Below are 14,785 nucleotides of genomic sequence, written 5' to 3'. Positions count from 1 at the left end.
TGGACTTTCCATTTCGAGTTCTCCAAGCTCCTTTTAAAAGGGAGCAGATTCCAGCTGCTTCAGATGGAGCTGCATCTTCCGGAGCTTCTGGTCCTGCTCTGACATCCCTCACCCGACGGAAAGATGAAGGTCTTTGCAGCTGTTCTGGCTCTTTTCCTCCTTGCAGCCTCCTTCTCCCAAACTTTCTCTGGCCCAGGTGAGTCCTGCTTTTTCATTTGTGAAGGAAAACCAGATCTGAGCCTTTGCTGTTATTTCTCCTTTGGGATCCCCTGGCAGATAACTGGGAATTTATCAGCATTGGTGCCACTGTCTGCTCTGTGCAGAGATCAGCTGCTTGTAGGAACCCTGGGATTAAAAAATCCATCCATCCATCCATCCATCCATCCATCCATCCATCCATCCATCCATCAGCACTCTGAGAAATCTGAGAAGGATTCGGGTTGGAAGGGACCTTAAAGGTCATCTTTTTCTACCCCCTGCCATGGGCAGGGACACCTTCCACTAGCCCAGGTTACTCCATGCCCCGTCCAACCTGGCCTTGGACACTTGCAGGGATGGGGCAGCCACAGCTGCTCTGGGCAGCCTGTGCTGGGGCCTCACCACCCTCCCAGGGAATAATGTCTTCCTTGAATCCAACCTAAACTGATCTCATTTAGTTTAAAACCATCTCCCCTTGTCCTCCAGCAACTAAAAAGTTTGTCCCCATCTTTCTTACAGACCCATCCTCCATTCACCCATCCATCCATTTATCCATCATCATCCATCTGTCCCTTAATCCTGGGCTCAGAGTACTTATTCTTTGTTAGAATTGAGGGATTTCAGCCTCTGCCCTGGGTCTGAGGGAGGTGGGGAAGCAAAGCTCTGAGCACTGGCAGGTGGGAATCTCCTGCAGTACCTGATATCGCTCCTGGCATTGGCCCAGGTGATCCCCAACATCCATTTAATTTGAATTGTTCTCTAATTCCCCTCTCCCTTCTCCACGGGGCTCCCAGTGCTCACATTGTCTCTTTGCCTCTTCCAGTTGGACCTGACCTCCCCATCTGCTGCTTCAAGTTCACCCGCCACGAGCTGCCCCGGGACCGAATCCTGCGTCACTACAGCACCAGAACCAGCTGCCCCCAGCCAGGCATTGTGTGAGTGACCCTGGGCTGGCACAGGGCAGGGGCAGGGCAGGGACACCCTGGGGGTGACCAGCCCTGCAGGGTGGCTGTGGGCACAGGGGGGGTCTGCAGGAACAGAGCAGGGAGAGGCGAACCCCAAGGGAAAAGGGCTGGCACAGGGACTGCCGGGGATGCTCCTTAAAATCTGGGTTGTGTGGATTTTAGTATAACTCTTTCAGCACTTTAGCTAAGTGCCTGTGAATTAGGTTCCTGAGATGGTGTTTCATATTTCTTGTCAAGAATCCCGATGGACGAAGGTTGTAGCAAGGCAGAGAACATTTCATCTGCATAAAATGTTCTTAGAACAGGACACGACAGGCACATTGCTTGACTGAAGAGAGTCAGATCTATCCAAGAGGGCCCAAAATCCCTGAAAATGGTCAAGGCAGGACAGAGAGAACTGATGAAGACTTTCGTGGGTGTCTTGGGATCACCAGCTCAAATCTGGGAGTTGTGCCTGTGGGACATGGACAGTTTTTGGGCTGGGTGCATCCCCATGAGGGATATTAGTTAGATATTCTAATTAGATGATGCTGTAAGTTTGTAAAATCTGTGTTTGGGTGTGCATAGACCATCTTTGTGCACCTAAGACATCTCATTAAAGAGGTTTTTTTTTACCTTTCTATACTAATGCTATTCAGAAAAGGATTTCTTTGATTTTAGGCAACAGGGACACCCAGGGATGTTCCCACAGGAGTCGAGGAGGCAGCGTGGGAAAAGGGGTGGGAGGGGTGGAGAATCACAGCCAGAATCAGCTCGGGGCAGGGGGGAAAACCTCTTGCAATGCCCCGAATCTGGGATCCAGATTCGGGAAGCAGGTCGGAGGCGAGGCCTGACGTGTCCCATCCTGTTCCATAGGTTTGTCACAAGGAGAGGCCACCAGGTCTGTGCCAATCCCAGTGACACCTGGGTCCGGAGGTACCTGCAGAGCTTGGAGCAGAACTGAGCTGGGCAAGATGGCAAGTGGAGCTGCTGTCCTGCACAAATCACCTCATCCTGAGCCCCGGCCATGGAGCAGGGACAACGGGAGCTGCAGGAGCCCACAGCATCTGCAGGTGTCTCCAAGGGACTGCTGGAAGGACCCCCCAGGACACCTCGTGTTGTTGGGGCTGCTGCTGCTCACCCTGAGCTTCCACAGACTGGGCTGCGACCTCATCCCTCTGCCCTGACCCTCCACTGGTGGCCTGGCGAGGCCCAGGGGGCTGCACCTTTGTTATGTTATTTGAAATTATATTATTATTTGTTGTATTGAAGTTATAGTCAATTATTTATGAAATTATCATATGGGGTAGGCAGTGCTTTTTTTTTTTTTTTCTTTTTTATGGGAGGGTGACAGGGAGGATATTTATAGGATGGTGACCCAATATTGGATGATGAGTGGCCCTGGTTTGCACACGTGAACTCACGATTCTGGAGAATAAAGAATTTGGACAAAACTTCTGCTTTTTTCCTTTTCTGTGCCTCTCTGTGGTGTTACAGCACGGACAGAATGCCTCCCTGAGCCTCTCTGCAGCCTCTCTGTGACATGTGAAGATGGGAAATGGTTTGAGGCAAACCCATAAAGTTTCCATCCTGCAGACCCGTGAATATCCTCTGAGATCACATGCACCCCCACTTCCCACATCCTCTCCACAATTAGATGTGTTTGTACCCACATGTGGGACTTTTACATACATGACTCTGCTCTCCGCACACCCCAGGCACGTCCCATACCCTCCCTTGCTGCTCCCAGCCCCACACACCCCACCTCACACTGGTCCCTGGGAGTGCAATGGGGTGGTGATGGGATGTGGTGCTGCAAGGGGTAAAACCCTGCCAGTTTTGGGGGGGAAGCAGGGAGAGAGGCTCATACGAGGGAAGCAGAGGGGGTGGAGGTGCTGGCAGGTATCAGGGGGGCTCATGAGCTCCTTGTGCCAGGCAATTCCCTGCCCTGCCTGCCAGTGCTGCCAGTTAAGCAGCAGATTCCCACCTCAGGCACCCACCCATGCACTGTCAGGGGCCTCCAGTCTCTCCTCCCTGTTCCCCTGACACATCACCCCATCTCTGCCCACCGCCCTGGCAGTGGTGCTGAGCCTGGCACTGCTGCCTGGAGAGGGGCAGGGAACCCCAGCCTTCATTCTGACCACCCCACTGGGGGTTGTTCCTCACAAAGGGAAGGGGTCAGTAGTGTTGCAGGGGTGAAACAACCAGCAGCAAACCTGCTGGAGTTGTTTTCAGGATGCAGCTTTCCATGGGAATGAGAATGGGAAGAAGCAAGTCCCAAGGAGGGAAGCACAGTGCTGGGTACAGCTTGTCCCTTGGGATCATTCAGTGCTCCTCAGCTCCTGCACTCTGAGAAACCCCAGAAGGATTTGGGTTGGAAGGGACCTTAAAGATCATCTTTTTCCACTCCTACACCTTCCACTAGCCCAGGTTGCTCCAAGCCCCATCCAACCTGGCCTTGGACACTTCCAGGGCTGGGGCAGCCACAGCTTCTCTGGGCAACCTGTGCCAGTGTCTCCCCACCCTCCCAGGGAACAATTTCTTCCTTGTATCCAACCTAAACTGACCTCGTTCAGTTTAAAACCATTCCCCCTTGTCCTCCAGTAACTAAAAAGTTTGTCCCCATCTTTCTTACAGTCCCCCTTCAAATGCCCCCACAGCACAGTCCAGAGCTGGCCTTGGCCTGGCCTTCATCCTGTTTTTCTTCCTAAGGTAAAAAAATGCTTTTTCTCAGTGTTTATTTCCCCCCCCCCCCGCAGCTATAGATCAGATTTGGCAACTCTGAGGTTGGGAAAGCACCACCACATTGTCTTGTGATTTCTCTTCAGTCCTGTGTTTTCCAGGCTAGGAAGCTGCTGCAGGCAGCTCGTGGACATGCAAGGAGCAGCATCCCAGGGAAGGACAGCCCAGCCCAGCACCAGGTTGTGTCCCAGGAGATGGTTCTGGACTGGGGGACCACATGGAGAGGTGAAAATCCACAGGGAGGTGTACCCTGAGTGGGGCTTCCCAGTGAAACATGGGAGCAGAGTGGTCCCTGCATGGGGGGTGGATGGACAGGAGCAGGCAAAGAGCCCGGGATGGGGGTGCTGGGGGTCTCCTTTACCCCTGAGACCTTCCTGACCCCCAGTTTGGTGCTGCAGGAGCCCCAAATAGTCCTGCTAACGGGACCCTGTGTGCTGAGAGGGGGTGGAGGATGGATGACTGGGAGAAAGGGAATTCAGGGGGTGTCTGGGGTTTATCCCAGGCCCAGGCTGGAGAGGCTGGAGGACTCTGTGCTGCAGAGCTGGCTCCTCTCCAGACAGTCCCTGGCCGTGTGCCCAGGCACTCATGGGAATTTCCCTCTCCAGCCTTTCTGGTTTTGGTTTCCAAGTGGTGAACTCAGAGGGCTTTTCCTTCAGTACCTGCCGTGGCAGAGGCACCAGAAGGTCTGGAGACCCTCATGGTGCCATGGGCAAAGCACTGGGTGGTCTGGTTCTCTCTGGTCTATTTGAGAGCAGGAATCTGTGGCTCTCCCCTCCCTCCCAGCTTCACTTGGAGAAGCCCTGGGAAGAGAGAGGAGCCGTGGAGACCCTCAGACCCAACATCTGCATTGTCTCCCTGCTGGTCCCTGCTCCCAAATCCATCAGGAACATCCTGACAAGGCCTCCCTCTGCCACTCTTGGGCAGCTGATGGTTTGGACTTGGCCTCAGCCTCTCTGATTTCTGTCTTTCTAACCTGCGCTGGTCACAGTCCAGCAGCTCCACATCCCTCAAGAATCCTTTCTCCTAAACCCACCCATTTATATGTCCCAACACTGGTACTTCCCTGTGGAAAGTGGGGGCTGGATGGAGCAGTGCTAAGCACAAACATGGGCTGTGTGGCTGCCAAGCTCCTGATGGGAACTTGTCTCTCTGCTTCAGTCTTGTTTCTCTCCTTGTTGCTGCCCTCCCTTCCCAATCCTGCTCTGCTCCTGGTGAATTCACCTGGAATCACAGAATCATTCAGGTTGGGAAAGACCTCTAGGATAGTTGAGTCCAACTGTTCCCCCAGCTCTGCCAAGGCCACCACTGACCCATGTCCCCAAGTGCCACATCCACAAGTCTGTTAAACCCCTGCAGGGATGGGGACTCCACCACTGCCCTGGGCAGCTGTGCCTGACACCCCTTTTTGTGCAGAACCTCTGTCCTTGGGTTGTTTTTTTCTCTCCTGGAGGAAGACAGGCTCGTGATGGACCTGGAATGCCTGAGGAACAGGCTGATTCACATCCCCTTGGCAGAAGTTTTGCAGGAAGCACGTGAAGGACTGTTTGTACCCCCCCAGCAGGTGCAGCAGATCTGTGGGGATGGGCTCCTGCACGGGCAGGAAGCCTTTGGCTCTGCCCCATAAATCCTTCTCTGTCTTGGCACCAAGAGTGGGACAGGCTGGGGTGTTATCTGGGATTGGCCATGGCTCAGTCCTGGAGAGGAGAGACGACTTCCAGTGGTGAGGAGATGGCTGAGAAGGACCTTCCCACACTGATGATGGGGTGAGCCCTGTGGAGGGAGGATGAGGGGGTGTTCCCAGTGTCCTGTGGGGTGCAGGACCCCAGCACAGGTGAGGAAGATCTCCCAGCTGAGCTCAGTGTGCAGCAGGGCAGCACCCAGACAGTGCCTGCCCAGGGGCCACCAACCACAGGCTCCACAGTGGCCACTGGGGTCTGTGGTCTGTGGCCCTTCTCCTCCCTGCTGGAGCCACCAGAGAGTTGAGGCAGAGCCTGGTCTGACCAGGGACCCTCTCTGGTGTCCCAGCACCTCCCCTGGGTTGGCTGTCTCACCCCAGACAGAGATCACACAGAGGACACTCCCCAGCCCTGGTGCATTCCTCCCCCACCATGAGTTTTTCCAGTGTTGTTTCTCCACCACCAGGAGAACCACCAGGTCTGCCCTGCCCCTGGCTCTGGCTGGGTGAAGGCATCTGTGAATTTTTTGAGGATGTGCTTCCATGACCACCCCTGCCTGGTCCCCCAGTGCTCTGGGAGCTCAAGGCTAGCCCAGGTACTTCCAAAGGAACTATTTTGGTGTCATGGGCTGATTTCCTCTTGTTTGTGAGCAGCAAAGTGGGACCTGTGGCCCTCATTGGGGGGTGCTGGTCCCCTCAGCCCCTCTGACCCAACCTGACCCTGCAAAGGTGGCCTCATGCCTCAGTTTTCCCCCTATAATTGAGGGGTAGCTGTGCTTAAAAGCTCTCTGTGAAGTGCTCAAATAGCCACGGTGTGAAAACAAACCAACACCAGCACTGGCTGATTATTTTCCTGCTCAGGGAGATGTGGCTGATCCCTTCCCTGCTTCCCTCCACAGCACTGCCAGGCTGTGTCCCAGGGTCCCCTCTGCCACAGAGCTGCTTTGTAGGGATGTAAAATAGAAGCTTGACCCTCTCCCCTCCCTCTGAGCTCCCACCCTGCCCACCCTGCAGGCCTTGGGTCCTGCCAGAAATAAGAGACTTTGAGGCTCTTAAAAAGGAACTGCATCAGGAAATGCTGCTTAATTAACAGCAGAACTGGTGATGAGCAAGGAGAGATCAGGAGACAGCCTGAACATCTTCAGACCATCGTGGTACCAACAGGGCTTGGGGTTGTTTTGTGGACATTTTATCTCCTGCTGGTTTGCTTGGCCCTAATTGAGGGGGGTCATTTATTGCTGGCAACGAGGAGGGCCTGAGGAAACAGAGGTTTGATGGAGTGGAAAAGGGTTGAAAATGTCCTGGGAGGTGAAGACTTGACCTGCACAAGCTGCCAGGTGGGACAATCTTGGCCAAGGGGTGATACAAAAACTTCTGGGCTTTTGCTTCAGCCAAACTCTGATGGAGACAACCCCAAACAGTCCCCGTGGCCCTGCAGAGCCCCAGCAGAGGGAGGGGGGACCGGCAGTTTCGTTCTCTACCCACAAAGTTATCAGCCAGTTCTAAATGGCAACCACAGGCTGATAAAGTGCCTTTGTTGGTTTTACTTGGTGCAAAACGTCTCTTGTGCTTTTTTAAACCGAATTCAGGCTTCCTACCCCAAGAAGCTGCAGAACAAAAGGGAATTGGTGCCTGCCTTGAAATGAAACACTAATGGAGCATCGTCCCCAGAGCTGAGCCTGGCTCAGGCTGCATTCCCAGAGGAGCCTGTGCTGGGGGTGTGGTCCTGGCTGGAAAGCAGTGGGAAAGCCCCACCAGCTCCCAGCCTTGGCTATGATATGGTGGAAAGGAAAGGGGAAGGGCTGGGGGAAAGTTCTGTCTCCACATCAGAGCAGGGGCTGGGAAGGGACAGTGCTGGGAGGTGCTGTGATGGTGCTGCTCCAAGAGCAGGAGGCCAGGCAGAAGGGAAGGCTTTCAGGGCTAAGGAGGCTGAGGCACTTCCAGCTGGGAAGTTGGGGTTCTTCCCCTGCCTCTCCCCATATAGTTGTAGTGGGGTCCTACTGGCCCCATTTTCCAAGCAGGAGGGGAACAACCAGAGCTGAGACAGAGAGAAAACAACTTTATTCTTTGGCATTGGCAAGAGACAGAGGTTTGAGAACAAGGCTGAACATTGTGGTTCCACAACAAGCATCCTGTAAGTAACCAGGGTACCACTTCCTCCCCCAGGGAGACAGATCTTACCCACAGCATCTACTGAGCCATGACAAAACTCACCCGGCTTTAGAACTCAGCCTGGGTTTAGCTGACAGCTCTCAGACCTAATTCCAACAGACCACTACCCACAAAGAGCTCTGGGGGTGAAATTCCCCTCTCATTCTAGCAGTGGAGGCACAAGGGGGGCTCAGTTTAGCCACAGGTCACCCAGCAGGGGACACCAAGATGGGTCTGCAAGGGCAGGAGGTCCCCAGCAGCACAGCTGTTCAAGGGGGGCTGAATCCTCGTGGATAAATGACCCCTTTGCAAGGCAAAAGGAACTTCAGGGGTTCCAAGGTGGCTCAGCAGGTGCTGGTGCTCAGCAGCAGCATTTCTAAGTGTGTTCCAAGCTCTGCCAGGTGGACTGGCAGGAATTGTGAGCTCCCAGGGCTCAGTGCAGCTCCAGGCTGTCCACGTATTCCTTCACCCACCTGGCACCAGGGTTGGCACAGACTTCTCGGTTCTTCTGGGTGATGAACCTGCCAAGGCAGAAAAGGGATCATGAGGGACCTGGGTCACCTCTTTGGATCATCTCCCACAAAGCCCCAAGCATCAGGGAGCTGCTAAAACCCAGGGGGTAGGCGGGGATCAAGGCCCCTTGGGAGAACCCCTCATTCTTGGATGTTCCAATGCAGAGATGAGCCTGGATGCAGCGTGGAACGATCTGTGCATTGGGCTCATCACCACTGCAAAGTCCTGCTGGCTCCTGACCTCCTTCCCACGCCTTATTCCCAGCACCAGGACGGTCCAGGGAGACCAAGGGACCACTTATGTCTCAGCTGAGGAGGGTGAGGGCTCACACACTGCACAGGGGACCTGGGTGGCTGCTCCATTCCCTTCCTCCAGGTGTGGGATCTCACCCCACCCTGCTCCTGCTCCCATTGGATGGGAAGCCCCAAGGTTGGCAGAAGCTTCCCTGAGAGCCCAGAGCAGGAGTTGGTACTCACACAACTGCTGGCTGAGGGCACTTGCTGCTGGTGTAGAAATATTCCTTCACATGATTCTGGGGCAGCTTCCGTGGGGTGTAGCCAAAGCAGCAGATAGTGGTGTCAGACCCCACTGGAAGAGATCAGGAAATCCAGCCTGAGACCACCACTCAATAAATGAACATTCCCCAGCTGAGAGCATGGGCAAACCCCTTAATCACCTGGGTAGCCACTTCTCCTCCTCCTATTTCCCCAGAAAATCAGCAAGAAATTGCTGTGAACACCAAAGCTTCATTAATGCCGTTGCTGGGACAGGTTCTTAAATGTCTTATACTTAATTCCCATGATAAAAATCTCTTTGGTTACCCTGGGATCAATTTTAAAGTCCAGCAAAAAAATCAGGGGAGATGAAACCTGAAAACTTTGATACCAGTAAAATCCATCCCTAAGGTAAAAGGATGCTAGACAGGACAACCAGTGCCACTAAAGCAGGGGAAAATATCCACACAGGTTTCCAACCTTCGCAGCTGAATTTTTTCCAGTTCTGCTTCAAAATTACAGGCAGTCAGAGCAAAAATCCACCCCAAGAGAGCAGAGGGATGCTGTACTCACATGGAGCAGGAGACACCTGAGACAGGAGGGCAGCGACGAGGATGATGGAGAGGCAAAGGGTGGAGACCTTCATCCTGGACAGAGGTGAGCTGCAGGGGCAGAGGCAGGACCAGAGCAGGTTCCTCCTGTGCCTGGTGTGAGGTACTGGTTCAGCTCTTGCTTTTATAGGGCCAGTGGCCAGCCCTGTCAGTCAGATATCAAATCAAACACTCGGAATTTCCAAGAGCTGATGTCATGGCACCTTTGCCTCCAAAATGCTGAAAAAAAGAGGAAGCAGCTGGTCTAGAAAGTACCAGAATAGCCTTGGTGTGAGGGGAGGTAAGTCTGAGAAAATCAGCAACCACTGACTAAGACAGGATATGAAATCAGCCTCGAGCAGCAGGTTCACACTTCGATCATCCAACAGGAGAGCTGAGCTTATCAAACTGATCTCAGCATCCTCCCTGGAGCACCTGGAGGACCTCGGCTCAGTCAGGCACCCAGGCAGGGAGGACAAGGGTGCTGAGACCTTCAAAATGGCCTGTGGACAGTGCAGGTCCAGCCAGGGGGTCCCTGCTCCAGTGGTGTGGATGTGTCCAAGGTGGATGCAGGGGGACAGCGTGGGCAGCAGGAACACTCAGTTGTGCTGCCTGTGCAGGCAGTAAGGGTGGCTGGCACCCTGGAGACTGGCTGTACATCTAGGCTGACAATCTTGGCACCATAAAGCACAAATCCCTCAATGTTGAGCTTCCAATGTGGAGCTCAGGGCACCCAACCCCTTCCTAACACCCCCACTGAGGGAAGTGCCTGGGAATCCCAACTCCAAGGGCTGGCTCTACAAATTGCATCTTCTCCAAGTGCCAGTGTGGGTTTGGTACAGGGTGGGGTGCAGAGGGAAGAGCAGGAGCTTCCCCTGCCTGGGGAGTGGAGAGGGACCAGCTCTTGTGCCAGAGACCTCAGTCCCTTGTGCCCAGTCATGGTGTGTCTGCCCAGAGGCCCCTGGCACTGCCTTGGCCATGACGAGATGGGTTCCCCTGGATGTCCCAGGGAACATTTCCCCTTTTGCCACCTCTCTCTTCTTGGCAACAGGCCCCCAGTTTGCCAGCTCACTGTGATTCCTTGGGGTGTTTTCCTGCCCAGTGCCAGCCCAGCTGCTGCTCACGAGGCACCACGAGCTCGTGTTCCCGGGATTTCCTCGCTGCCCCGAGGCCCCAGGGCTGTACCAGGGACTGCAGGGCTGCTCTGCTCCCACCCTCCTCCCCAACACACCTCGTGGGTCTGTGTGGGGCACTCAGACACCTCCCAGTGTCTGGGTGTGTTGGATCTGCCTCCCCACAGTGTCCCCCTCCCTGTGGTGTCCCCGTGGGGTGCTGCAGGAGGGTCTCCAGGGCTGTGCCAGGGACCCTCTGGCAGGAACAAATGCCCATGGCTTTTCTAACTCATCCTCCCAGGGCTGGGGCTGGGGCTGGGGCTGGGGCTGGTGGTGTCCTGGGGACACTGAGGGCTCCGGCCCTCAGAAGCAGGAGCTGGAGATGAACCTGCCTGACACCACAAAGTTGTCACAGATATCTGGTGGTGGCACTTGGGAGCAGCACAGCAACAGGCTGCAGGTGCTCAGGCTTTGCAAGGGACTTAAAGCTCAGCTGGAATTTGCCAAGGGATTCTCCCACTGTTGGAGATGGGGAGAGGGGTTATTTAGTGCTACTCCCATGTTGCACATACTCCAGAACTGCAATTATCCTGTTGGACTGGCTAATTTGTTGATGCTCCACACCCATGTAGGGGTGCAAAGCAAGCCCACAGGTCTCCCCCTCATCTCCTCACCACAGCAGCAATTGCATTTGAAGCTGAGCCTTGTCCCTGCTGCCCCAAGGCTCATCCTGGGGCTAGGACTTCTCTTTCCAAGGAGCAGTGCCTGTAGAAAGTGAGTTTTTATGTGATCCCCACCTGCCTCAGCACGTGGCCCACATACTCCCGGGCTCCAACACGCAGCTCCTGGGCTGTGTCACCTCCTGGTTGCATTTGGTGGGTGGCAGTGGCTCCCCTCCCATCCCAGACAGAGACTGTCCTGCCGTGGGACACGGGAACTAACCTGTTTGCTGCGCCCAGATCTGCCGGCAGACGGAGGAACTGCCTGTGACATAACATCTGACAGGGCCCCATCGAGATCTAAGAAACCACAGAGAGACACAAACGCTCCCCCGACCGCAGCTCAGCTCTGTCACGGCTCCGAAAGGCAACTGAAACCGTGACATCGGATTGCGGCTGTGAAAGCGCGGAGCGACCGCACCTCAACTCAGCTCAGCTCAGCTCAGCCCGGCCCAGCCCGGCCCAGCCCGGCCCAGCCCGGCCCAGCCCATCTCAGCCCAGCCCAGCCCATCTCAGCCCAGCCCAGCCCAGCCCAGCCCAGCCCAGCTCAGCCCAGCCCAGCCCAGCTCAGCCCAGCCCAGCCCAGCCCAGCCCAGCTCAGCCCAGCCCAGCTCAGCTCAGCCCAGCCCAGCCCAGCTCAGCCCAGCCCAGCTCAGCCCAGCCCAGCCCAGCCCAGCCCAGCCCAGCCCAGCTCAGCCCAGCCCAGCCCAGTCCAGCCCAGCCCAGTTCAGCTCAGCCCAGCCCAGCTCAGTTCATCTCAGCCCAGCCCAGCCCAGCCCAGCCCAGCTCAGCCCAGCACATCTCCCTCCTGCCGCTCCCGACATTCCTGAGGGATGGCACAGTCCCCCTGCCCCTCACTCGGGAGAGGGTGGGTGAGTTTGCCCCGTTCAGGGTTTTTTTGGAGGCTCATTCTTCAAGCCCTGACCCTCGCGGCAGAGATACCCGAGCTTTGGAAATGTGTCAGACCATCCACCGTGGCTCTGTCCTTGCTCCAGGCCGGCTCGTGTGGGAGGGTGACCCTCCTCCCCGCTCTCCTCCTCCTCATCCTACTCTGCACTCCCCCAAAGCTGCCACGGCTTCCCTTTGCCCTCTCCTGCTCCCTGCGCTGCAGCTCCCCAGGGAAAGGTGTTGGCAAAGGTGGCAGCTGGGATCCACCAGGCACTGCAGGGAAACCTGGGAAGAGACCAGGGAGCGGGATGCCAGAGATCCCACTGGGACCCCAGAGCAGGTCGTGGAAGGGCTGCGGGAGGGGGAACCATGGTGGGGTTTAGCCTCGAATGGAGAGAGGAGCTACACTGGCCGTTTTTTGGCAGCGTCACGGGACAAGGCAGGGCACGGGGGAGGTTTCCCCACTCTGTGAAAACCGGAGGGATTTTTTTCTCTGTCCGTTTACTTCCCCTCCCAGCCACGCACGAGCATCCGAGGAGCACCGAGCCCTCTGCCGTCCTGCTCGGGAAGCGTTCCTGGAGCCTTTCCACTCACCTTCACTTCATCCACCTGCTGAGGAGCCCTGCCCCGGGAACATCCCCACTGGAGACCCCCCGTGCTCCCCTCTGGGGGTCTCCTCCCTGCACACAGCCCGCGGGGCAGGGACAGGTGGCACCTGTACTGTCCCCTTGAGCCTTGGGCTCTCCCTTGGGCTCCTTGTCCTGGGCAGGGATCTGGGGCTCTGCAGTGCCCTGTCTGCTGCCCATGCTGGTACCAAATCCCTGGGGAGCTGGGGGGCCATTTCCAGCCCCTTCCACCTTCCTGTTCATCAGGAAACCTCTTTATTTTCCTTCTGTGGGCTAAAGGAAGGCAGAAGTCCTTGCTCCCTCCAAAAACTCTCTGGAAACCAGGATCACCTACTGATCACCTGCTCCTCACAGCTCCTGATTATATACCAAAAGATGGTCCCAACCTGCTGCTTTCTCCTGGAAAAACAAGCTGCCAACATTGTTACCTCAAAACCAGCAGGAATGGGGACTCCAGACACACTCCCAGCCCAGTGCCAGGGCTCAGACCTGTTTCCCTCACCCAGGGAAGGCTCTGCTGACAGTCATTCTGCACCTACACATTGTTTTCCTCCCGAGGTGACTTTGGGGAAGCACTGGGACTGCACTGGGAGTCAGGATTGTTGTGAACATGGTACTGGATCACCTGTGCCTGGTGTGTGTGTGTCACATGAGCCTGGCAATGTAGAGCAGCACCAAGGGAGTCCATGATCCAGCAGCAGCAGGACTGAACCTCCCTGGTGAACCCCCAGAGGATGCTACGTCTTTTCTTGAGCCATTTGCCATCACTGCCTTCCCCAAAACTGCCTTTGGTGGTGGTCAGTCCCAGCATAACCACCTCCTGCTTCCCAGGCCTGCAGAGGTGGGACCAAGTGTCCCTGTCCCTTCAGGGCTTGCTTGGTGCTACCAGCAGGTCATCCTGTTGGTGGCCACTCATCCCTGGTGGTGGCCACTGATCCTTGTCGGTGGTAATTCATCCCTGGTCACCACCCATCCCTGGTGGTCTAGTGGTCAGGATTTGGCACTCTCACTGCCACGGCCTGGGTTCGATTCCCAGCCAGGGAAGGGACTTCTGCAGGTCCCAGTCTTTTCTTGGATATCTGCACAGCCCTGGAGCAGCTCCTGGGGTTCAGTTCAGCACGAGGTTCAGGAGCTCCCACACCCAGGACATGGGGCTGGGTCAGGGTGGGATTAATTTTGGGGGTTGGCAGGAGCCTCCTGTCCTCCCAGTGCCTTCAGACTGCACCTCCAAGTGGAAAAACACCCCGGAGAAGGGCAGCCATGAGCCTGTGGTGAGTTGTAGGGAGTAGAGTGACACTGCCATAGGGAGCAGGGTGACATGGATGTAGGGAGCAGGGTGACATGGATGTGGGAGCAGGGTGACATGGATGTGGGAGCAGGGTGACATGGATGTAGGGAGCAGGGTGACATGGATGGGGGAGCAGGGTGACACTGCCATAGGGAGCAGAGTGACACGGATGTAGAGAGCAGTAAAGAGTTGCATGGGTTCTACATATTCTGGCTTATGTGGGAATGCCCTGACACCTCCCCTGGGGAGGAGTTTTACACTCTCTGACACTGTGGAAATGAGTCTGGGGGTGCTTTTGGGGTCTTTGATGGCTTATGGAGCCTCTTCTAATGCCATGATGCTGTTTGTCCCTGTTTGGCCCTCTTTTGGTCCCTATTTTGTTGTGCCAGTCCGGTGTCATCATCATGGGAAGGGAGGGAGTTGTCACGACAAAAAAAATTACCTCATCTCCACAGGATCTGCTTCTTATTGGCCTTCCCCCTTATCTCTCTAAAACACTGTGTTTAAGACATTAGTGTCAGGCCATCAGGAACACGATAAATCACAGGGCTGGAGCAGTTTGTTTAAACAAAGTTTAGTCTGTCACAGCAGGGTGACACAGCTGTGGGAAGCAGGGAAGCCGTGGGAAGAGGGTGACAGAGCTGCAGGGAGCAGGTGACACTGTTGTAAGGAGCAGGTGACACTGTAGGGAACAGGGTGTGACATATGTAGGGAGCAGGGTGTGGGCTGTGGGAAGAAGGGTGATACACCTGTAGGGAGCAAATGTAGGGAGCAACTGTTGGGAGCAGGTGACACATCTATAGGGAAAAGGGTGATGTGGCTGTAAGGAGCAGGGTGACACATCT

The 14,785-nt window shown here is 55.6% G+C and overlaps 2 protein-coding genes and 1 non-coding gene across 3 annotated transcripts; 2 read left to right on the top strand and 1 right to left on the bottom strand.

Annotated features, from left to right (window-relative positions):
- Positions 1 to 6: 6 nt before the first annotated feature.
- On the top strand, positions 7 to 2,436 carry LOC116796780 (C-C motif chemokine 4-like). Its single transcript, XM_032707683.1, has 3 exons — positions 7 to 196; positions 1,022 to 1,133; positions 2,019 to 2,436. Exons 1-3 carry the CDS (start codon positions 124 to 126, stop codon positions 2,104 to 2,106), a joined length of 273 nt encoding a protein of 90 aa, XP_032563574.1. The 5' UTR covers positions 7 to 123; the 3' UTR covers positions 2,107 to 2,436.
- A 5,171-nt stretch (positions 2,437 to 7,607) lies between these two features.
- Positions 7,608 to 11,232, bottom strand: LOC116796694 (C-C motif chemokine 5-like). The gene is made up of 4 exons (XM_032707501.1): positions 11,217 to 11,232; positions 9,291 to 9,547; positions 8,700 to 8,811; positions 7,608 to 8,231 (listed from the first exon to the last, which is right to left on the bottom strand). The coding sequence occupies exons 2-4, from the start codon at positions 9,361 to 9,363 to the stop codon at positions 8,144 to 8,146; spliced, it is 273 nt and encodes a 90-aa protein (XP_032563392.1). The 5' UTR covers positions 9,364 to 9,547; positions 11,217 to 11,232; the 3' UTR covers positions 7,608 to 8,143.
- Positions 11,233 to 13,624: 2,392 nt separating this feature from the next.
- On the top strand, positions 13,625 to 13,696 carry TRNAE-CUC. The gene has a single exon. It is a non-coding gene; the product is annotated as a tRNA-Glu (tRNA).
- Positions 13,697 to 14,785: the final 1,089 nt, after the last annotated feature.

The sequence above is a fragment of the Chiroxiphia lanceolata genome, chromosome 20 (genome assembly GCF_009829145.1).
Source record: "Chiroxiphia lanceolata isolate bChiLan1 chromosome 20, bChiLan1.pri, whole genome shotgun sequence".
Taxonomy (NCBI): Eukaryota; Metazoa; Chordata; class Aves; order Passeriformes; family Pipridae; genus Chiroxiphia; species Chiroxiphia lanceolata.
This window is presented reverse-complemented; position numbering and strand designations above follow the sequence as displayed.

Excerpts from the sequence above, each read along its gene's own strand:
- LOC116796780 (XM_032707683.1), top strand. The coding sequence starts at position 124 with ATGAAGGTCTTTGCAGCTGTTCTGGCTCTTTTCCTCCTTGCAGCCTCC. Across the intron at positions 197-1,021 it reads CCAAACTTTCTCTGGCCCAG|TTGGACCTGACCTCCCCATC; the intron begins GTGAGTCCTGCT and ends TGCCTCTTCCAG. Across the intron at positions 1,134-2,018 it reads TGCCCCCAGCCAGGCATTGT|GTTTGTCACAAGGAGAGGCC; the intron begins GTGAGTGACCCT and ends CCTGTTCCATAG.
- LOC116796694 (XM_032707501.1), bottom strand. The coding sequence starts at position 9,363 with ATGAAGGTCTCCACCCTTTGCCTCTCCATCATCCTCGTCGCTGCCCTC. Across the intron at positions 8,812-9,290 it reads TCAGGTGTCTCCTGCTCCAT|TGGGGTCTGACACCACTATC; the intron begins GTGAGTACAGCA and ends GATCTCTTCCAG. Across the intron at positions 8,232-8,699 it reads TGCCCTCAGCCAGCAGTTGT|GTTCATCACCCAGAAGAACC; the intron begins GTGAGTACCAAC and ends CTGCCTTGGCAG.